General features: G+C 37.1%; 1 protein-coding gene across 11 annotated transcripts in view; it reads left to right on the plus strand.

The window, feature by feature from the left end:
• Nucleotides 1–23,451, plus strand: part of CCDC138 (coiled-coil domain containing 138) — a 147,613-nt gene that overhangs the window by 41,467 nt on the left and 82,695 nt on the right. For 9 of the 11 annotated variants that reach the window (XM_027622050.1, XM_027622057.1, XM_027622052.1 and 6 more), the window contains one exon: nt 7,134–7,298. The exons of the other annotated variants lie outside the window; for them this stretch is intronic. In XM_027622050.1, coding sequence (XP_027477851.1) covers nt 7,134–7,298 — 165 coding nt within the window. The remainder of the gene's footprint in view (nt 1–7,133; nt 7,299–23,451) is intronic. 11 annotated transcript variants of the gene reach the window in all.

Genomic DNA, 23,451 nt, shown 5'->3' on the forward strand with positions numbered 1-23,451 from the left:
CCATCCATTCTAAATGACAGCTTTGCCTGATAAAGTATTCTTGGCTGCATGTTCTTCTCGTTTAGTACCCTGAATATGTCTTGCCAGGCCTTTCTGGCTTGCCAGGTCTCTGTGGATAGGTCTGACGTTATTCTGATGTTTCTCCCTCTGTACGTAAGGAATCTCTTCCCCCTAACTGCCCTTAAGATGATTTCCTTGGTTCTAAGATTTGCGAGTTTTACTCTTACATGCCAGGGTGTTGGCCTGTTTTCCTTGATCTTGGGAGGAGTCCTCTCTGCCTCTAGGACATGAATGTTTGTTTCATTCCCCAGATTAGGGAAGTTCTCTGCTATGATTTGCCCAAATATATCTTCTAGTCCTTTCTTTCTCCACCCCCTGAGGGATCCCAAAAATTCTGACATTGGAACATTTCATGATGTCACTTATTTCTCTGATTCTATTTTCATGGATTCTGAGTTATTTTTCCCTGGCCTCCTCTTTTTCCTTCTTGTCTGTTAATTGGTCTTCTAGATCACTAATCTGTTCTTCTGCCTCACTTACCATAGCGCTTAGATTGGATCTTGATAGCATTTTTAAATTCTGCCAATTCAGCTTTCATTTCTGCCCTTAGAGACTCTTATGTTGCCATTAATTGATTTCTCCATTCTAGCTATTGTCTTCACAATTGCTAGCCTGAATTCCATCTCCAACATCTTGGTTATATCTGTATCCATTTGTAAATCTGTGGCATAAATCATAATCTCTGAGTCTTTCCTATTTTGGGGTTCCTCCTCCTAGTCATTCTGTTGATGGGTGGTTGAGGGAATGTATAGAGTCCAAATTATTGACCATAACCCAAGCAAAATGCACCTGTTTTATAGGGACGTTAGGGTTGCTGGCCTCTTGTTCGCCCAGCCTGCCTTCTGAGGGAGGGGCCTGCCGCGCTGTTACTCAGGGATCCCTGTTTGGGCAGAGTTGCCCTGCCCCCTGTGGTGGGGGATGGGCTCAGTGAAAATCAGTTTTTTGGGGGCTTTTGTTCTCTGGTGGCTTCCTTGGTGGCTTTCCGCATCTCTTCTGAGAGTCAGACCAGAAGAGATCGTTTCCAACCCTCTGCCTCAGAACGGAGAGATCATAGTCTGTTCTTCAGTGAGCTCTCCAGGCCACACTATCTCTGTTTCTGTCTGTGCTGCTTTAAACTTCAGGTGCTGGGTTGTGTGCCCCTCAGCAGCGCTCCCAGTCCTCGCTTCAGATTGGGGCATGTCTCTGCCCTTTGTGCTTCTAAAACCGCTAGCTGCCCCCAGTTCGCATGTGGGACCCCACTGGTTTCAGTCCAGGGGGCTCCCTAAAGTCCTTTCCCCGCCGCTACCGATCTGTGAGTCTGTGCCCTGTCCCCAACGTGGGAGGCTATCGCTCACCAGCGGTGTAGGATCCCGACAGCTCGGCTCCCTCCCCCATCCGTTTATCCTCTGATATCTTCCCGCAGAATCACAACTCCCCGCTTCATACCTTGAAACCACACACCTGCGATATTCTGTTTATAGAGATCCAGATCTATCTTTGTTCATCTCAGGCTGATTTCGTGGGTGTTCAGGTGGTCCGGTAGATATCCAGCTCAATTCCAGGGACTGGTTGGAATAGGGTCCCCTACTCCTCAGACCATAAAAGACCATAATGCTTTTAAACTGGAACTCAATCACAAGAAAAAAATTGGCAGAAATTCAAACACTTGGAAGCTAAAGACCACTCTGCTCAAGAATGTTTGGGTCAACCAGGAAATCAAAGAAGAACTTAAACAATTCATGGAAACCAGTGAGAATGAAAGCACATCAGTCCAAAACCTATGGGATACTGCAAAGGCAGGTCCTAAGGGGGAAATACATAGCCATCCAAGCCTCACTCAAAAAAATAGAAAAATTCCAAATTCACCAACTAACTCTACACCTTAAAGAACTAGAGAAAAAGCAACAAACGATGCCTGAGCCATGCATTAGAAGAGAAATAATTAAGATTAGAGCAGAGATCAATGAATTAGAAACCAGAAACACAGTAGATCATATCAACGAAACTGGAAGCTGGTTCTTTGAAAGAATTAATAAGGTCAATAAACCACTGGCCAGACTTACCCAAAAGAAAAGAGAAAGGACCCAAATTAATAAAATTATGAATGAAAGGGGAGATACCATGACTAACACCAAGGAAATAGAAACAATAGAAATTATTATCAACAACTATATGCCAATAAATTAAGCAACCTGGGAGATATGGATGCCTTCCTGGAAATCTATAATAAACTCCCAAAACTGATACAATAAGAAATTAACAACCTGAATAGGCCGGTAACGAGTAACAAGATTGAAGCAGTGATCAAAAACCTCCCAAGAAACAAGAGTCCAGGGCCTGATGGATTCCCTGGGGAATTCTACCAAACATTCAAAGAAGAAATAATACCTATTCTACTGAAGCTGTTTCAAAAAATAGAAACAGAAGGAAAGCTTCCAGACTCATTCTGTGAGGCCAGCATTATCTTAATCCCCAAACCAGGCAAAGACCCCAACAAAAAGAATTTCAGACTGATATCCCTGATGAATATGGATTCCAAAATGCTCAACAAAATCCTAGCTAATAGGATCCAACAATACATTAAAAGGATCATCCACCACAACCAAATGGGTTTTTTCCCCGGGATGCAAGGGTGGTTCAACATTTGCAAATCAATCAGTGTGATAGAGTACATTAATAAGAGGAGAGAGAAGAACCATATGGTCCTCTCAATTGATGCAGACAAAGCATTTGACAAAATACAGCATCCTTTCCTGATTAAAACTCTTCAGAGTATAGGGATAGAGGGAACATTCCTCCAGTTCACAAAATCCATCTATGAAAAACCCACAGCAACTATCATCCTCAGTGGGGAAAAGCTTTTCCCTTAAGATCAGGAACATGACAAGGATCCCCACTCTTGCCATTGTTGTTCAACATAGTACTAATAGTCCTAGCAACAGCAATCAGAAAACAAAAAGAAATAAAAGGTATTCAAATTGGCAAAGAAGAAGTCAAACTCTCTCTCTTCACAGATGGCATGATACTTTATGTGGAAAATCCAAAAGACTCCACCCCCAAATTACTAGAACTCATACAGCAGTTCAGTTATGTGGCAGGATACAAAATCAATGCGCAGAAATCAGTTGCTTTCTTATACACTAACAATGCAACTGTAGAAAGAGAAATTAGAGAAACGATTCCATTTACTATAGCACCAAAAACCATAAGATAACCTCGGAATGAACGTAACCAAAGAGGTAAAGGATCTATACTCTAGGAACTACAGAACACTCATGAAAGAAATTGAAGAAGACACAAAGAGATGGAAAAACATTCCATGCTCATGGATTGGAAGAATAAACATTGTTAAAATGTCTGTGCTACCGAGAGCAATCTATACCTTCAACACCATCCCAATCCAAATTCCAATGACATTTTTCAAAGTGCTGGAACAAACGATTCTAAAATTTGTATGGAATCAGAAAACACCCCAAATCGCCAAGGAAATGTTGAAAAAGAAAAACAAAGCTGGGGGCATCACATTGCCCAATTTCAAGCTATATTACAAAGCAGTGATCACCAACACAGCATGGTACTGGCACATAAAGAGACATATAGACCAATGGAACAGAATAGAGAGCCCAGACATGGACCCTCAACTCTATGGTCAAATAATCTTTGACAAAGCAGGAAAAAACATGCAAGGGAAGAAAAACAGTCCCTTCAATAAATGGTGCTGGGAAAGTTGGACAGCTATATACAGAAGAAAGAAACTCGACCATTCTCTAACACCATGAACAAAATGGATGAAAGACCTCAATGTGAGACAGGAATCCATCAAAATCCTAGAAGAGAACATGGGCAGTAACCTCTTTGACATTGGTCACAGCAACTTCTTTTAAGATACATCTCCAAAAGCAAGTGAAACAAAAGCAAAAATGAATTTTTGGGACTTCATCAAGATAAAAAGCTTCTGCACAGCAAAGGAAACAGTCAATAAAACAAAGAGGCAACCCACAGAACGGGAGAAGATATTTGCAAATGACCCTACAGATAAAGGGCTGGTATCCAAGATCTATAAAGAAATTCTCAAACTCACCACCCAAAAAAACAAGTCAAAAAATGGGTTTTCTATTTAAAAGAATACATTAAAATTACTCCTGTGCAGAACAGTCCTAAAATTTGTATGGAACCAGAAAACCTGAATGGCCAAAGGAATGTGGAAAAAGAAAACCAAAGCTGGAGGCATCACAATTCCAGACTTCAAGCTGTATTACAAAGGTGTAATCATCAAGACAGTATGGTACTGGCATAAAAACAGAGACATAGATCAGTGGAACAGAATAGAGAACCCAGAAATGGACCCTCAACTCTATGGTCAGCAAATCATCACAAAGCAGGAAAGAATATCCAGTGGAGAAAAGACAGTCTCTTCAACAAATGGTCTTGGGAAAATTGGACAGCCACTTGCAGAAGAATGAAACTGCCCCACTTTCTTACACCATACACAAAAATAAACTCAAAATGGATGAAAGACCTAAATGTGAGATAGGAATCCATCAAAATCCTAGAGGAGAACACAGGCAGTAACCTCTTCGACCTTTGCTGCAGCAACTTCTTGCTACACACGTCTCCAAAGGCAAGAGAATGAAAATAAAAAATGAGCTATTGGGACTTTATCAAGATAAAAAGCTTCTCCACAGCAAAGGAAACAGTCAACAAAACTAAAAGTCAGTCTACGGAATGGGAGAAGATATTTGCAAATGGCATATCAGATAAAGGGCTGGTGTCTAAAATCTATAAAGAACTTATGAATTTCAACACCCAAAACACAAATAATCCAGTCAAGAAATGGGCAGAAGAGGGGCGCCTGGGTGGCTCAGTCATTAAGCGTCTGCTTTCGGCTCAGGTCATGATCCCAGGGTCCTGGGATTGAGCCCTGCATCAGGCTCCCTGCTCTGCGGGAAGCCTGCTTCTCTCTCTCCCACTCCCCCTGCTTGTGTTCCCTCTCTCGCTGTGTCTCTCTCTGTCAAATAAATAAAATCTTAAAAAAAAAAAAAATGGGCAGAAGACATGAACTGATATTTCTCCAAAGATGACATAGAAATGGCCATCGGACACATGAAAAATGGCTCAACATTACTCGGCATCAGGGAAATACAAATCAAAACCACAATGAAATTCAACCTCACGCCAATCACGATGGCTAAAATGAACAAGTCAGGAAACAACGGATGTTGGTGAGGATGCAGAGAAAGGGGAACCCTCTTGCACTATTGGTGGGAATGCAAGCTGGTGCAGCCACTCTGGAAAACAGTATGGAGGTTCCTCATAAAGTTAAAAATAGAGCTACCCTATGACCCAGCAGTTGCACTGTTAGGTATTTATCTAAAGGATGAAAAATTAGTGATATCATGCTCCCCAATGTTTATAGCAGCAATGTCCACAAAGCCAAACTAGGGAAAGAGTCTAGATGTCCATCAATAGATGAACGGATAAAGAAGATGTGGTATATATGGTGTGCGTGTATATATGTATATACACACAATGGAGTATTACTCAGACATCAAAAAGAATGAAATCTTGCCTTGTGCAATTACATGGATGGAACTAGAGGGTAGTATGCTAAGCAAAATAAGTCAAGTCGGAGGAAGACAAACACCGTACACTTTCACTCATAGGTGGAATTTAAGAGACAAAACAGATAAACATAGGCGAAGGGAAGGAAAGTAAAATAAGAAAACAGAGGGAGGCAAACCATAAAAGACTCGTAAGTATAGAGAACAAACTGAGGGTTGCTGGAGAGGAGGTGGGTGGTGGGTTGGGGTGACTGGGTGATAGGCATTAAAGGAGGGCACTTGAAGTAACTGGGTGTTTACAGCTAGGTCATGTAAACAACTGATGAATCCCTGAATTCTACCTCTGAAACTAATAATATAGTATATATTCATTAAATTGAAGTTAAATTATAAATTTAAAAAATTATCCTTTGTTCAGAATAATGCAACTGTGTTTTTAATCATTTGATTGTGATTTTGTGGATTGCTGTCTGCCTAATGTTACCTTTTGTTTATTTGCTTTTATAGTTCTGTCTTCAGATTTCTTAGAAACTAAGTCTAGCATAGTTCCCGGTTTAAGATAGATGTGTGATAAATGTAGAATGAAATTGACTAAAAGTTATTTGAAGGAATACTAAAATCAGTGTAATTGAATTTATACATTTTTATGGCATTTTTTCTTATTCTTCACCTCCCATTTTTTGATAGACTGTGAGAACAGGATTTCTGGGAAAAGTTTCATATTCTGTTTATAGAATGTTATAAAGAAAAAGAAAGAAAAACTTTTTTTGGGAAGAAGAAAATACGAAGTTCCATGGTAGAAATTGTTTAACTTTCTAAACCTTTAAACTTGTTAAAATCTTTTAGTTATGGTGGTTTATGCTCCTGAGTTAAGGCCAATTTTACTTTTCTATGTTATCAAACTTGGATAAAAAATTTTTATGAAAAAAAATTTTTTTTTTGGTAATAAGGCTCAGTTTTTTGAATTTCCTCTTTTTTTTTTAATTTTATTTTTTTGTTAGGTAGAGCACAAGCAGGGGGTGTGGCAGACAGAGGGAGAAGCAGGCTCTCCGCTGAGCAGGGAGCCCAGTGTGGGGCTTGATCCCAAGACCCTGGGGATCATGACCTGAGCTGAAGGCAGACGCTTAATGGACTCAGCCACCCAAGCATCCCTCAGTTTCCTTTTCTTTTTTTTTTTTTTAAGTAGCCTCCACGCTCTGGATGGAGTGCAGTGTGGGGCTTGAACTCACGAATCTGAGGATCAAGACCTGAGATGATACCAAGAGTCGGATGCCTAACCGACTGAGCCACCCAGTCATTCCTCAATTTCCTTCTTAAGATGGGTTTTCTCTCCTTCTCTTAGCCATCATTTAACATGTTTCTTATGTTAATTGGTGATGTTTGACTTAAAATTTCCTTTGGGGAAGCTTTTTCATTTGTACATATTTTAGTGACCTTTAGGTAAATTATTCTATAATCCCCCAATTTAAAGCTTGCTCTTGAAATTTTATGAGACTGTGAATGGAAATAAATGACTTAATTTTTTATCTATAGGTACCACTTAATACACAAGTATATGAACTTTTAACTGTCTTCATGGACTGGATTTCAGATCATCACCTTAGTAAAATAAAAAGTGAAGAATCTGGAATGCATGGTGAAAAGCCGCTACTCAAATTTGCTTCTCAGAGAAATGATATTCAGGGGAAGTGTATAAAGGTTTGTTTTTTGGTTTGATATATATGACTCATGAAGGTTAAAACTGGGAAGCCTGTGGTATGTGTTACAAGAGAAAAAAAGATTGAAACTATTTTTGATAGAAAATTGACCATACCAGTAGTTCTAAAAAGATTCATTCCCGACTTAATTAAAATTAATTCATACTTTTACTTTTCTTAACATATGGGAATTTCTTTTTAAAAATAGAGACTACAAATTAAGAACTTACTCTAAAAATGGCAAAATTTTATACTAGTTACGTAAATGATCAGTGATATGAATAAGTCCTGAAAACACATCATTTTGGATTCAAATTCCACTAAAATAATTTTTTTTGTCATGAAGGGATAAAAAGTCTATTTGTAAGGGGCTTCTCATTAACAAAAATAAGTGACCATTTTCTTAAGTTACAGACGTTAATTTGGATATTGGTATTCATGATTTCTAGTTAGTATATGTGGTCATTAGAGGTTGACAATTATATTCTATAAGAAATATATTTAAAACTTTGAAGAGTAGACATTTAAAGTTGTTTGGTTTAATGTTTTCAGAAGTAATTTCATAATTGTTGAATATTGGCCAGGGTTCCATTTTAGAAAATTATTTCCAGTTTTCATCCTTACCTAAAATATTTCTTCTAAATGCCTTTTCTGCTTGGCAGAATAATGGCCTTCCAGATTTTCATATCCTAATGCCCATATGTTATGTTCCATGGTAGAAGTGACCTTCCACTAGAGATTGACCGGGATTGTCTGGGTAGGCCCAGTAATCCTGTGAGCTTTTAACCAGACAGAGGAGCAGAAAAGCAGGTCAGAGACTCAGCCCATGCTTGCTGGCTTTGAAGATGGAGAAAAAGGTCCATAAGCCAAGTCATGCTTCTAGAAATTACTTTAGTTTTAGTTATATTTAAGTCTTTGCTTCATTTTAGTTTTCAGTTTTTTTGTCTCTGGTACAGGGTAAGGGTCTAACTTCATTTTTCACATGTGGATATGCCGGTTTTCCCAGCACCATTTTTTGAAGAGACCATCTTTTTCCCCATTGAGCTATAACTGGCACCCTTGACAAACATCATTTCACCATGTATGTGACATCTTATTTCTGGGCTTTCTATCCCATTGGTCTATATACCTCTCTTTATGCGAATACCATAATATTTTAAATATGGTAGCTTTGTAACAAGTTTGAAATCAGGAAGTGTGAGACTTTCAACTTTGTTCGTTTTCAAGATTTTTTTTTTTTTTGGTCCATTCACTGTGCCTGTAGAGTCCATAGTAGTATTCTATGTTATATAAAAGTTTTACATTTTTATGTAGTTAAACTCATATCCTTTTATTTCTACCACTGCATCAGTGTTAAAATAGACTTCTCTTGCCCCAACATTTGGAAATCTTTAACTTTGTATTTTTTGTTTCCAGGCTTTTTATTTTTTCATGGTTAACTTCAAAATATTTAATTCATCTATGATATATTTTGATGTAAATAATACAGTAGAGATACACTTTCATTTTTTAAATGGTAAACAAGTTGTCCTTGTGGAGTAACTCCTATTTTATCCATTGATTTGAAATGTATGTGAAATATATATTGTATATGAAATGTATTTATGAGGTGGGGTCTATTTTTATAGTCACTACTCTGTTCCATTGATCTGTATGTTCCTGTAATACTACTGCAGTGTTCTGATTAATTCAGACTTTAATATATGATTATACACAGCCAGGAATTTTCTGTTACTCTTACAAGAAGTTTTTAATTGTCTAAAATACTCATTTTAATATAATTTTTAAAGGCTTTTTATGTTTTATTGTTACTACACTTAATTTCTGGATTGATTAAGAATTGATATCTTTATAATAAGTTTTCCCATCCTTCCTTTTATATAATTAGTTTTTTATGTTCTTAAATGAAGTTTTTAATTTTATGCATGTGTATTTTGCATGTTTCCTTTTTCATTTATTTTATAGTTTTGGAAATTTTTTTGGTATTATGAATATGATTTTTTTCCATTCTCTAAAATTGGATATTTGATAGTATTTGGAAGATTTTTATATTTTTAGCAACTGGACAGAAATCATTAGTGTTCTGATAGTTAAAAAGAAATGTTTTTCTTGTGTTTTCTAGTTAAGTGATCACATTATTTAGAATTAATGAAAATATTGTCTGCTGAAATGTTAAATATTTTATTCCATTTCTCATCAATTTTGCAAGTTGATATATATAAAAGACAGGATTTTTCTGTTTGCTTTACATAGTCCTTCCAGAATAAGGTAAATAATAGAGGTGATAGTAGATAGCATCCCTGTCTTGACCTGCCTCTAATAGCTCCACTTTTGAAGGGTTTCACAATGAAATATGATTGGTTTTTTATAAATCAGGGTTTTTTCTTATACAAAATTAGACTCTAGGTAATAGTTCTCTATGTTCCTTTCTTTTTTTTTTTAAGATCTTATTTATTTATTTGACTGAGAGAGACACAGCGAGAGAGGGAACACAAGCAGGGGGAGTGAGAGAGGGAGAAGCAGGCTTCCCCCTGAGTAGGGAGCCCGATGTGGGGCTCGATCCCAGGACCCTGGGATCATGACCTGAGCTGAAGGCAGACGCTTAACGACTGAGCCACCCAGGCGCCCCTGTTCCTTTCGTTTTTTTCCTCTTTGTACTAAGCTGGAAGATTCTCAGAGACAGGGGATATTATCTTAACTCCCTCTCCATGACCTCAGTTTTCCTTTGTAGGTTTTAGGAGCTCAAATAACTTTTCTGTGAATTGAACATTTAGGGGGGGTTTTGAAAATTCTTTTTTGTGTATAGAAAATTCTTTTTTGTGTTAAAATAGATTATATAGATGCTCATATTTTTAAAGTATAACTAACATACAATGTTATTAGTTTTAGGTGTGCAGCATATTGACCAAACAGTTCTATACATTACTCAGGCTCACCATTTAGCGTAGTCACCCTCTGTCACCATATTTTATTACAATATTATTGACTATATTCCCTAAACTGTGTTTTCATCTCTGTGACTTACTTATTTTCTAACTGAAAGTTTATACTACTTAATCACTTTTATTTATTTCACCCATTCCCCAACCCGCCTCCTTTCTGGCAATCACCAGTTTGTTGTCTGTATATAAGTGTCTGTCCATTCGTTCATTCGTTTATTCCTTTATTAGTTTATTTTTTGGATTCCACATACAAATGAAATCATAAAAAAGAAATGGACACCTCAGGGTCCATCCATGTTGCTGCAAATAACAAGATCTCATTCTTTTTTTTGGCTGGGTAATATTCCATTGTATATTAACATAACCATATGTTGTTCTTTATTCATTCCTCTATCGATGGGCACTTGGGTTTCTTCCATATGTTGGCTATGATAGATAATGCTGCAGTAAACACAGGGTGCACCTATCTTTTGAGTGTATGCTTTATTTTCTTTGGGAAACACCTAGTAGTGGAATTATTGGATCATATGGTAATTCTATTTTTGAGTTTTTGAGGAACCTCCATACTGTTTTCCATAGTGACTGTACATCCCTGTCAACAGTATATGAAGTTTCCCTCTTCTTCACACCTTGCCAACACTTATTTCTTGTCTTTGATAATAGCCATCCTAACAGGTATGAGGTTATTACCTCATTGTGGTTTTAATTTGCATTTCCCTGATGATTAATGAAGTAGAGCATTTTTTCATCAGTTGGCCTGTTGTCTTCTGTTGGCCATCAGTATGTCTTCTTTGGAAAAATATCTCTTGAAGTTCACTTCCCATTTTAATCAGATTATTTGGGTTTTTTTGGTGTTGGGTTATGTAAGTTCTACATATATTGTGGATATTAACCCTTTATCAGACATATCATTTAAACATATCTTCTTCCTTTCATTAGGTTGCCTTTTGTTTTGTGGATGGTTTCCTTTGTTATACAAAAGCTTTTTATTTTGGTGTCGTCCCAATAGTTTATTTTTGCTTTTGCTGCCCTTGCCTGAGGAGACATATCTAGAAAAATGTTGCTAAGACTGATGTCCAAGGGAGTATTGCCATTGTTTTCTTCTAGGAATTTTATGATTTCAGGTCTTCAATTTCACATTTAGGTCTTCGATCCATTTTGAGTTAATTTTTGCGTATGGTGTAACGATGTGGTCCAGTTTCATTCTTTTGCATGTAGCTGTCCAGTTTTCCCAACACCATTAATTGAAAAGACTGTCTTTTCCCCATTGTATATTCTTTCCTCCATTTTTATAGATTATTTTGATCACATAAGCATGGGTTCTGGGCTCTCTAGTCTGTTGAATTGATCTTTATGTCTATTTTTGTGGCTCTATCATACGGTTTTGATTACTACAACTTCATAGTATATCTTAAAATCTGGGTTTGTGGTACCTTCAGTTTTGTTCTTTCTCAAGATTGTTTTTGCTATTTGGAGTCTTTTGTGGTTCCATACAAATTTTAGGATTATTTGTTCTAGTTCTGTGAAAAGTGCTGTTGGTATTTTGATAGGGATTGCATTAAATGTTTAGATTGCCTTGGATTGTATGGACATTTTAACAATATTTAATTCTAACAGTAAATGAGCACAGAATATCTTTCCATTTGTGTAGTCTTCAGTTTCTTTCATCTTGTTTTATAATTTTTAGAGTACAGGTCTTTAACCTCCTTGATTAAGTTTATTCCTAGGTATTTTTTCTTTTTGGTTCAATTTTAAATGGGATTATTTTCTTAATCTCTCTTTCCACTTCTTCATTATTAGTTTATAGAAATGCAGTTGATGTCTATATATTAATTTTGTATCCTGCCACTTTACTGAATTCATTTATCAGTTGTAATAGGTTTTGATGGAACCTTTAGTGGCAGTTTAATTTCTTCCTGACCAATTTGGATGCCCTCTGTTTCTTGTTTGATTATTGCAAGTAGCATTTCTAGTACTATGTTGAATAAAAGTGGTGAGAGTACATCCTATTTTTGTTCCTGATCTTAAAGGAAAGGCTTTCAGTTTTTCACATTGAGCATGTTAGCTTTGGATTTGTCATATATTGCCTTTATTATGTTGGGAGGCATGTTCCTATAAACTCACTGTGTTGAGAGGTTTTATCATGAATGTATGTTAGATTTTGTCAAATGTCTTTTCTGAGTCTGTGGAGACAGTCATATGTTTTTTATCCTTCCTCTTGTTAGTGTGGTGTATCACATTGATTGGTTTGCAAATATTGAACAACTTTTGCATTCCTGGAATAAATCCTACTTAATTGTGGTAAATGATCTATTGCATTGCTGAATTTGGTTTGCTCTAGTATTCTTTTTTTAAAGATTTTATTTATTAGAGAGAGAAAGAGAGTGTGTGCATAAGCAGGGAGAGCGGCAGGCAGAGGGAGAAGCGGGCTCCCTGCTTAGCAAGGAGCCCAATGCGGGCCTCAATCCCTAGGACCCTGGGATCATGACCTGAGCCGAAGGCAGATGCTTAACCGACTGAGCCACCTAGGCATCCCGGTTTGCTAGTATTTTATTGAGGATATTTGCATCTATATTTATCAAAGATATTGACCTGTACTTTTTTTGTGTAGTGTTTTTGTCCAGTTTTTGTATCAGGATAATGCTGGTCTTGTGGAATGAAGTTTTTCCTCTTTCTTTTTTTGGTAATCGTTTGAGAAGAATAGGTATTAACTTCTTTAAATGTTTGGTAGAATTTGCCTGTGAAATTATCTGGTTCTGGACTTTTGTTTGTTGGTAGTTTTTTGATTCCTGATTCAATTTTATTACTTGTAATCCATCTGTTCAAATTTTCTATTTCTTCCTGATTCAGATTTGGAAAGTTATATATTTCTGGGAATTTATCCATTTCTTGTAGATTGTCTAATTTGTTGGCATATAATTTTTCATAATATTCTCTTATAATCCTGTCATGTTTGTTTTATTTGTACTTTTTTGTTCTGTTATTTGAGTTCTCTGAACTTTTTCTTGATGAGTCTGGCTAAAGGTTTATCAATTCTGTTTATTTTTTCAAAAAACCAGCTCCTGGTTTCATTGATCTTTTTAATTTGTTTTAGTGTCTATTTTATTTATTTTTGCTCTGATTTTTATCATTTCCTCCCTCCTACTAGCTTTGGGTTTGTTACTTTTCTTTCTAGCTCTTTTAGGTCTAAAGTTAAGTTGTTTATTGGGGATTTTTTTTTTCTTTTCGAGGTAAGCCTGTATTGGTATTAACTTCCCTCTTAGAACCACTTTTGCTGCATTCTAAAGATTTTTGACTGTTGTGTTCTCATTTTTATTTGTCTCCATGTAGTTTTTATTTCCTCTTTGATTTCTTGGTTCACTCATTTATTGTTTATTAGCATGTTATTTTGCCTGCCTGTTTTTGTGTTCCTTCCAGATTTTTTCTTGTAATTGATTTCTAGTTTCCTACCATTGTGGTTAGAAAAGATGCTTGATATAATTTCAGTCTTCTTAAATTTATTGAGACTTGTTTTATGGCCCAACATGTGATCTGCCCTGGAGATTGTTATATATGTACTTGAAAAGAATGTATATTCTGCTGTTTTTGAATGGAATGTTATCTGTCTATATATATTAGGTCCATCTGTCTAACGTGTGATTCAAAGCCACTGTTTACTTGTTGATTTTCTGTGTGGTTGATCTGTCCATTTTCTAAGTTGGCTGTTAAATTTTCCTGCTATTATTTTATTACTGTCAATTTCTCCCTTTATGTCTGTTAATAATTGCTTCCTCTATTTGGTTGCTCCTATGTTGGGTATATTGATATATGCAATTTTATATCCTCCTTGTTGGATTGTTCCTTTTATCATTATGTAGTACCCTCCTTTGCCTTTTGTTACAGTCTTTGTTTTAATGCCTATTTTGTTTGATACAAATATTGCTACTCCAGCTTTTCTTTCTCTTCTATTTGCATGGTTTCTCTAGCCCTTCACTTTTACTCTATACGTATCTTTAGGTTTGAAGTGAGTCTCTTGTAGGCAGGCTGAGTCTTGTTTCTTTATCCATTCAGACACCCTATGTCTTTTTATTGGAGCATTGAGTTCATTTACATTTAAAGTAATTACTGATAGGTATGTACTTAATTTGGCATTTTTTAAATTGTTTTCTGGTTGTTTTGTAGTTCTTTTCTTTTCCTTTTTTTCTTCTCTTGATCTCTTCCTTTGTAACTTGATGGCTTTCTTTAGTATTATGCTGGGATTCCTTTCTCTTTATTTTTTTGTGTATCTATTACAGGCTTTTGATTTGTGGTTACTGTTAGGTTTATATATAACATCTTAAGTGTTTGTAGTCTATATTAAGTTGGTAGTTGGTTAAGTTCAAACACATCCTGAAAGCACTAAATTTTTACCTCCTCTCCACGTTTTATGTATATGATAATTATATTTTACAACTTTCTATTTTATGTATCCTTTCACTGATTTTTATAGATATAATTGATTTTACTAATTTGTGTTTTAACCTCCATATTGGCTTTACAAGTGATTAATTTACTATCTCTACTAAATGTTTGCTGTTATCTGTGAAATTTTTTACTTTCATAATTTTCTTCTGTGGCCTTTTCTTTACACTAAAGAATTCCTTTTAGTATTTCTTGTAAGGTTGATTTCATGGTGATGAGCTCCTTTTGCTTTTGTTTGCCTGGGAAACTCTTTATCTTTCCCTGAGTATTCTTGATTGCAGGTTTTTTCCTTTCAGTGCTTTGAATATAGCATGCCACTCTTCTCTGGCCTACAGAGTTTCTGCTGAAAAATCCACTGATAGACTTATGGGGCTTCCTGAGTATGTAACTCTTTTCTCTTGCTGCTTTTGAAAGATTTCTCTCTATCACCACATTTTGCCACTTTAATATGTGTCTTGGTGTAGATCTTTTTTTTTTTTTTTTAAGATTTTATTTATTTAACAGAGAGAGACAGAGTGAGAGAGGGAACACAAGCAGAGGGGAGTGGGAGAGGGAGAAACAGGCTTCCTTGCAGAGCAAGGAGCCCGATGCGGGGCTCAATCCCAGGACCCCGAGACCATGACCTGAGCCGAAGGCAGACGCCCAACGACTGAGCCACCCAGGTGCCCCTTGGTGTGGATCTTTTTGTCTTAATCTTGATAGGGGCTCTCCTTGCTTCCTGGATTTGGATGTCTGTTTTCTTCCCCACATTCGGGAAGTCTTCAGTTATTATTTCTTCAAAGAAGTTTTCTGCCCCCCCCTCTTCTCCTTCTGGGATCCCTGTAATGCAAATATTAATATGCTTGATATCACTGGTTTTCTAAATCTCTTCTCATTTATTATTATTATTTGCTGTTCAGTCTGGTTGCTTTTCATTACTCTTTTATTTTTTTTAAAGATTTTTTAGAATTTTTATTTATTTGACAGAGAGAGAGACAGCGAGAGAGGGAACACAAGCAGGGGGAGAGGGAGAAGCAAGCTTCCCCTGGAGCAGGGAGCCTGATGCGGGGCCCAATGCCAGGACCCCGGGAGCCGAAGGCAGACGCCCAACGACTGAGCCACCCAGGCGCCCCCATTACTCTTTTAGATTAGTGATCTTTTCTGCCTCCTGTAACCTACTACTGATTATCTCTCATGTATTTTTTATTTCAGTTATTGAATTCTTCATCTCTTAAACTGTTTTTTTTTTTTTTTAATATCTTCTATGTATGTTGAAGTTCTCACGGACTTATACACTCTTTTCTCAAGTGCAATGAGTATCTTTTTGGTCATTACTTTGAATTATTTATCTCAGTTCCCCTTTGCTCTTTTGCTGTGGTTTTGTCCTATTCTTTCTGTTGGGATGTATTTCTTTGTCTCCTCATTTCATCTAACTCCCTGTGTTTTTTCTATGTATTAGGTAGGTCAGCACTGTCACTTTATCTTGAAAATGGTGGCCTTGTATAGAAGAGGTCCTGTGGTGCCCTGTAGCACTGTGCCCCCGGTCGCCAGAACCAGGTGCTCCAGGTGTGTCTCCTATGTGGGCTGCTTGTGCCCTTCTGTTGTGTCTGAGCCTTCAGCCCATTTGGCTGCAGTGATCCTGCTTTGCCTGCTATTGGCATACTGGGCAGGATTTGGTTTTTATGCCATTCAGGCTATGGGCTTGTAGGTGGGTGGTGCCAGCAGTCAGGCTAGCTGTCTACAGTTAGCCACTCAGCTGCACTTGCAGGGCACTGAGCAGTATTACTTTGTCCCAGCAGGGCTAACTAAGAGGCTTTCCTTGGTGTGTGGAGCTGGCAGTTAGACTAGATTCTGCACTTAAGCCTCTCTACCATAGATGCCAGGGCACCCAATGGCAGGACTTTCTCCCCGTGCAACCAACTAAAAGACTCAGCTGCTGGAACTGTGGGCGAGCTGGTGTGTGGGGTTATCTCTCCTCCCCAGGGCAAGAGTCATTTTGGAATGGTGCCCATCCCTGCCAGGGCTGCTTGCCGGGTGTGGTAGGGCTGGAGCAGCTTTGGATAGATGCCTGGTGAGGAGGGTGTGTTGGATGGGGTAGGTTTGTAGGGGATCACTGGGCTGGCATGAGGCATGCAATGTTAGCAAGATAGATGGAGAGTTTTAGCCCTGGCTCCTGCAAGTGTATGGCTATCTAGTCTGGGGGAGGGAAAGAAGAATGGTGCCTGCTGGCACTTCTGTTCTTAGAGGAATCTGAAGATCCCTGCCTCTTCACTACACCTTGTGACATAAGTAAATAAATCTTTACATAAGCCCCAGGTGCTTTTCAAATTGCTGCTTCTGTGCTGTGTCTTGGAGCTGGAATTATTTATTATGCTGGCTCTTTAAGGGTGGGGACTCAGTTTTCTGTTGCCTGCTGGCTCTCCCAGAGTTAAGCCTGGCCTGCTGATTTTTTAAAATACCTGGAGTTAAGCCTGCTGATTTCAAAAGCTCCCAAAGTTAAGCCCCATTGGTTTTCAAAAGCCAGATGTTACAGGGACTCCTCTTCCCAGTCTTCCCAGTGTGAGTCCCCAGTGCCTGGGGTGCCTGCTCTGGAGTCTGATCATCTCGCTTCTCCGTGCTTGTGGTGTCCCTCCCATTTGTGGTTAGTCTTACTAGGGGTTTGGTTTCCAACCACATCCCTGCCTCTCCTACCAGTTTTGAAGTTACCTGTACAGTTAACTGTGGAAGGTCTATTCTTCCAGTTTTCAGGCTGTTTGCATAGTGAGTTGCATAGGTACAGCTGTTACTTTGGTATGGGTGGGACAAGGTAAGCTCAGGATGCTCCTACTCTACCATCTTCCAATGGATTACCTACTTATTCATAGTTTTAAAAATCCTTCCACATATATTTTTTCGTGTAAACCTCAAAGCAGTTGTTGTGAGATAATCAGTGCAGCTATAATGCCAGTTTCACAAGCAGTATTAAGAGAGTTTTGAGATTTTATTATTTTACATGGCTAGGAGGAAATGGCAGATTTAGAATTTAGTGCATATACTTTTTACTATCTTGTCTCTAATAATCCATGATGAAAAACAAAATTGAAATAAGTCTTTATAAAGGGTATAAGCATCAGTAGTTTTCCATGAGTAGTTAGCTACTCATCCTTTATTGCCTTTGTCAATCAGAATTTTCTTTAAAGTTGATAGAACTTATCTACTAAGATATTGAAGTGGGAGAGCTAGGTTCTTGTCTCACAGAGTCGAAGAATGAATCTCGTGGCCAATGGAGAGTGAGTAAAGCAATAGTTTATTAAGTGAGATACACAAAAAGCTCTCAAGAGTGAGAGGGGGTCCTGATAGGGTTGCCAACAAGGGCCTTTAGGGTTGCTCTTTTATAGAAAGCTAACCAGGGAACTTAAATCCTTTAAACATCTCTATTGATAACCATTGACAAGGACTAGTGATAACACCTTCAATGGCTTACTTCATTTTTAGGGTCTGGTTATTCTTTGTTGGTCACAGGTGATTATCATAAAAAAGAAAAAGACACCCATCCCCCATGCCTAGGGCAGGGTGATCCTAGGGTAGCGTGGTCCAGTTTGTTCCCTTATCTCTGGTTTTCCCACACCTCCACATTTTTCGGATTTCTGTGAGCCCGATCACATAGCCCCCTATCTATCTCTCCTTACCTAGCCCCACCTGTCCCTTACTCAATATTAAAATTCAAGTTTCAGTGATGTACAAAAGTCTATTCTAGACTTCACAGTTAAAATAGTAATAGAATATGAAATAATTGTTTAAAATAGCTTTGAAGGGGCATCCAGGTGGCTCAGTCAGTTAAGTGTCTGCCTTGGGCTCAGGTCATGATCCGGGGTCCCAGGATCTAGCCCCGTGTCAGGGCTTCCGGCTCAGTGGGGAGTCTGCTTCTCCCTCTCCTTCTGTTCCTCCCTCGCTTGTGCGTGTGTTCTCTCTCACTCTCTTTCTGTCTCTCTTTTGCTCTCTAATAAATAAATAAAATCTTTTAGAAATATGTAAACAAGATAAAATAGCTTTGAAACTTATATGGTAGCCAAGATTGTCATAAGTACAAGTCCCTGGGAAAGGCATATCTCTCCATCTGTATGCATTCATTCATCCATCCATTAGAGGGTCAACTATTTTATCACTTTCACTTTACCTCACAAATATCTATTAAATTCCTATTATTTTTAATATACAATAAATGTGGATATTTTCTCCATGTTGAAAGGCTGAAGGTTGTCATGCAAAAAAATTATTACAAGAATTACTGAGCTCTCTTTAGGAATGACACATTTGGTATCAATAGATTTCCTGTCAGGTCTTTCATTACCATGTATTTTCTGTGCACTAGCTATTATCTAATTTCTACATATTTCTTGAATGCTTAATTGACTTGTATATTTAAAAATAACTGCATCTTGATTCTATACTTTAATTTTTTAAAATTTTATTTATTCATGAGAGACAGAGAGAGAGGCAGAGGCAGAGGGAAAAGCAGGCTCCCCGCTCCACAGGGAGCCCGATGCGGGACTCAATCCCAGGAGACTCAATCCCATGGGTTCATGACCTGAGCCGAAAGCAGACGCCCAACTGACCGAGCCACCCAGGCGCCCCTTGATTCTATACTTTTAAAGTTCGTTGATGTTTTGGGAAGCTGTTAGAGACCCAAAATGAAGCTTTTACTACTGTTTCCCTTTATGTATTGATTCCAGAAGAAAAGTAACCTAGAATTTCTAGCCTATTAAAATACAAAATTTGAAGTAATAATTTCTGTTGTAAATATTTGGAATTCAATAATCAGCAAAAAATTGCAGTTTAGAGGTCTTACTAAAATATTTAATAACTGGTCCATATACAGATTTCCATAGGTGGCCCCCAAATATTTTTTTATATTTAGTTTCAAATTAGAATCTAACAAGGCAGATATCCATAGAACCCTCCATTCAGCAATTGCAGAATATATACATTCCTCTCAAGTGCACCTGGAACGTTTTCCAGCCTAGCACATTTGCCAGGCCATAAAACAAACCTTCATAAATTATAAAAAGTATGTTTTCTGACCACAGTGGGATGAAATTAGAAATCAGTAACAGAACAAAATTTGAGAAAATCACAAATGTATGGAAACTAAATATAATATATGCCTTAATAAACAACTGGCCAATGAAGTAATCACAAGGGAAATAGAAAGCAAGATGAAAAAATAAAAAAAAAAAACACATGTACCAGAATGCATGGGATACAGCTAGAACAATACTTTGAGGGAAATGTGTAGCTACAAATGCTTACCTTAGAAAAGATGAACATTCTCAGTAATGTAATCTCTACCAGTAGACACTGGAATAGTTGAACAAACTAATCCTAAAGCCAGCAGGAAAGAAGTACTAAAGAGTAGAGCAGAAGTTAGTGAAATATAGAGCAGAAAACCAGTAGAGAAAATCAACAGAACTGAAAGTTGGTTCCTTGCAAAGGTTTTGAAACTTGACAAACCTTTAGCTAGATTGGCCAAGTGAAGAGAGACCAAACCAAGATTACTAAAATTGGGAATAAAAGTGGAGACATTATCAGCCTATAAAAAGGTTTATAAGGAAATACTATGAATAATCATAGGCTGATAAAATATAGATAAGTAACAGATTCCTAGAGAGACAGAAACTATCAAAAATGACTCAAGAAGGGGCACCGGGGTGGCTCAGTCATTAAGTGTCTGCCTTCAGTTCAGGTCATGATCCCAGGGTCCTGGGATTGAGTCCCACATCAGGCTCCCTGCTCGGTGGGGAGTCTGCTTCTCCCTCTGCCTCTGCTTGTGTGCTCTCTCTCTCCTTCTCTGTCAAATAAATAAATAAAATCTTTAAAAAAAAAGACTCAAGAAGAAAAAGAAATGTTAAATTGATCTGTAACAAGTAAGGAGATTAAATTAATCAAAAGACTACCTACAAAGAAAAGGCCTTCTTTGGTGAAATGGCTTCACTGGTGAATTGTACCAGACATTTAAAAAATTAATAAAAATTCTTCACAAACTCTTCTCAAAAATAGAGAAGGGTTCCATGCTCACCAACTCATTTTATGAGGCCAGTATTACCATGATACCAAAACCAGGCAAATACATCACAAGAACACTAGAAACCAATCTCTTTTGATTTCTGACACAAAAATCCTCAATCCAATACAAGCAAATTGAATCCAGCCACATATAAAAAGAATTATATACCACAACCGAGTGTATTTTATCCCAGGAATGTAAGGTTGACTTAACCTCCAGAAATCAACTCATGTAATACATGATATCAGTAGAATAAAGACAAAAATCACATGATTTTCTCAGTTGATACAGAAAAAGCATTTGACAATCCAATATACTTTATGATAAAAGCAGTGAAATGCTAGAGATAAAAGGGAACTTCCTTAACCTGATAAAACATATCTATAAAACCTTCACAGCTAACATCTTACTTAATGCTGAAAAACTGTATGCTTTCTCTCTGAAATTAGGAACAAGAGAATGCTTACTCTCATCTCTTCTATTCAGCATTGTGCTGGAGGTTGTAACCAGGGCAGTTAGTCAAGAAAATGAAATAAAGGCATCCAGAGTAGAAAGAAAGTAAAACTATTTGCAGATGACATGATTTTGTTTATATAAAAACCTAAGAAATATACTAAAAAACTACTAAAACTAATACACAAATTAAGGTTAAAGGATACAAGTTCAGTATTCAAAAAAATCAGTTGTTTATATCAATATAAATAAATCAGTATATAAATAATCAGTATTATAAATAATCACCAGCAATGAACAATTTGAAAATGAATTTAAGAAAACAATTCCATTTTTGGTGACACCAAAAAGAATAAAATACTTAGGAATCAGGTTTTCAAAAGAAATGTAAAACTCATGCTCTGAAAACTGTAAAATACTGTTGAAAAGTTAAAAAGGTCTAATTAAAATCGAATGACATCCTTATTCACGGATTGGAAGACTTAGCATGCTAATACTTCCTAAACCAATCTACATATTCAGTGCAACCCTTATTATAAAATCCCAGCTGGCTTCTTGGCAGAAATTAATAACCTCATCCTGAAATTCATATGGAAATGCCAGGGATGGGGACTATCCAAAACAAGGTTGAAAAAGGACAGAGTTGGAGTCAGACACACACTTCTGATTTTAAGTTTTCCTGCAAAGATACAGTAATGAATAGAATGTGATGTTTGCATAAGGATAGATACACAGATCAAGGGAATAGAATTGAGAATCTAGAAATGAACCCTCACAGTGCATCCAAGGCCTACACATAAGAGGTAAAAAGTACAAAACTTTTTGAAAAAAACATACAAGTAAATTGTGCCATTGGATTTGGTAGTGTTTTCTTAAATATGACACAGAAAGCACAAGGAATCAAAGAAAAAAGATAAATTGAACTTTATCAAAATTTAAAACTTAACTGATTAAAAAATGGGTAAAAGACCTGAATAGACATTTTTTAAAAAGATTTATTTATTTTAGAGAGAGACAGCACATGCACATGGGGGAGGGGGAGAGGGAGAGAGAGAATCTCAAGCAGCCTCCCTGCTGAACATGGAGCCTGATGTAGGGCTTGATCCTATGACCCTGAGATCATTCCGTGAGCTGAAATCAGGAGTCAGGTGCTCAACCGACTGAGCCACCCAGTACCCCACGAATAGACATTTTTCCAAAGAAGACATATACATGGCCAATAGGTATATGAAAAAATCAGTATCACTGATAATCCAAGAAGTACAGATCAAAACAAAACTGTGAGATCTCACCTTACACCTAATAGATCTCAAGTATTCTTAACCCCACACAATGGAAAAAAGAAAGTGTGGATATGTTAATTAGCTTGGTTTTGGTAGTCATTTCACGATGCATGTGTATATTAAGAAATCACATTGTACACCTTAGATATATTCAATTTTGTCAGTCATTTTAGTAATGGGGGAATGTGGGAATAACATGTGAGAAACCATGGAATTGGGAAAAGAGCAGTGTATTTTAATTGTTTACAAAAGGTCTGGATGGCTAGAGTACCAGATGTGAACAGAGAAATGGGCAGAGAGGAAAAAGCAGGGTTGAAGCATGGTGATCTTTGGGGGCCTTGCCAACCAGTTTGACTTCTACACCTCTGCAGCCCTAGCCCCTTACAGTGCCTTGATAAAAACACATGTCCAATAAATGTTGATTGTCATTGAGACCAAACCAGAAGACAGACAAACCTCCATTGTTGAGAAAATTCTAACTAATAAAAAATGAAATCTGAGACACTTTTTTTTTTTTAACTTTTATGCTTCAGAGGTTACTATCATGAAAGTCAAAAGACAACTCTACTGAAAAGGAGAAAATATTTTTCAAATCATATATCTGATAAGGGACTTCCATCTGAAATATTTTTTTAAAAAGCCTTACAACTCAGTAATAAAAAGAAAGCCCAATTAAAAATGCACTATGGATCTGATCAGACATTTCTCTGAAAATCATATACAAATGGTTAATTAGCACATGAAATTATTTTCAACATTACTAATTTGGGAAATGCAAATCAAAATCATGTTGATACATCACATCCTACCCAACTAGGATGGCTAAGATAAAAAAACAAACAAACAGATAATCTTAATTGTGGTCAAAATGTGAATGAAGAAATTGAAACTCATACACTGCTGGTGAAAATGTAAAAAATGCAGAAAATGTAAAACCATGTAGCACCTTTAGAAAATAGTCTAGCACTTCCAATTTACTATGTGAGTCAGCAGTTCCACTCCTAGGTATGTGTA

Source organism: Zalophus californianus, chromosome 8, assembly GCF_009762305.2.
Source record: "Zalophus californianus isolate mZalCal1 chromosome 8, mZalCal1.pri.v2, whole genome shotgun sequence".
Lineage (NCBI taxonomy): Eukaryota > Metazoa > Chordata > Mammalia > Carnivora > Otariidae > Zalophus > Zalophus californianus.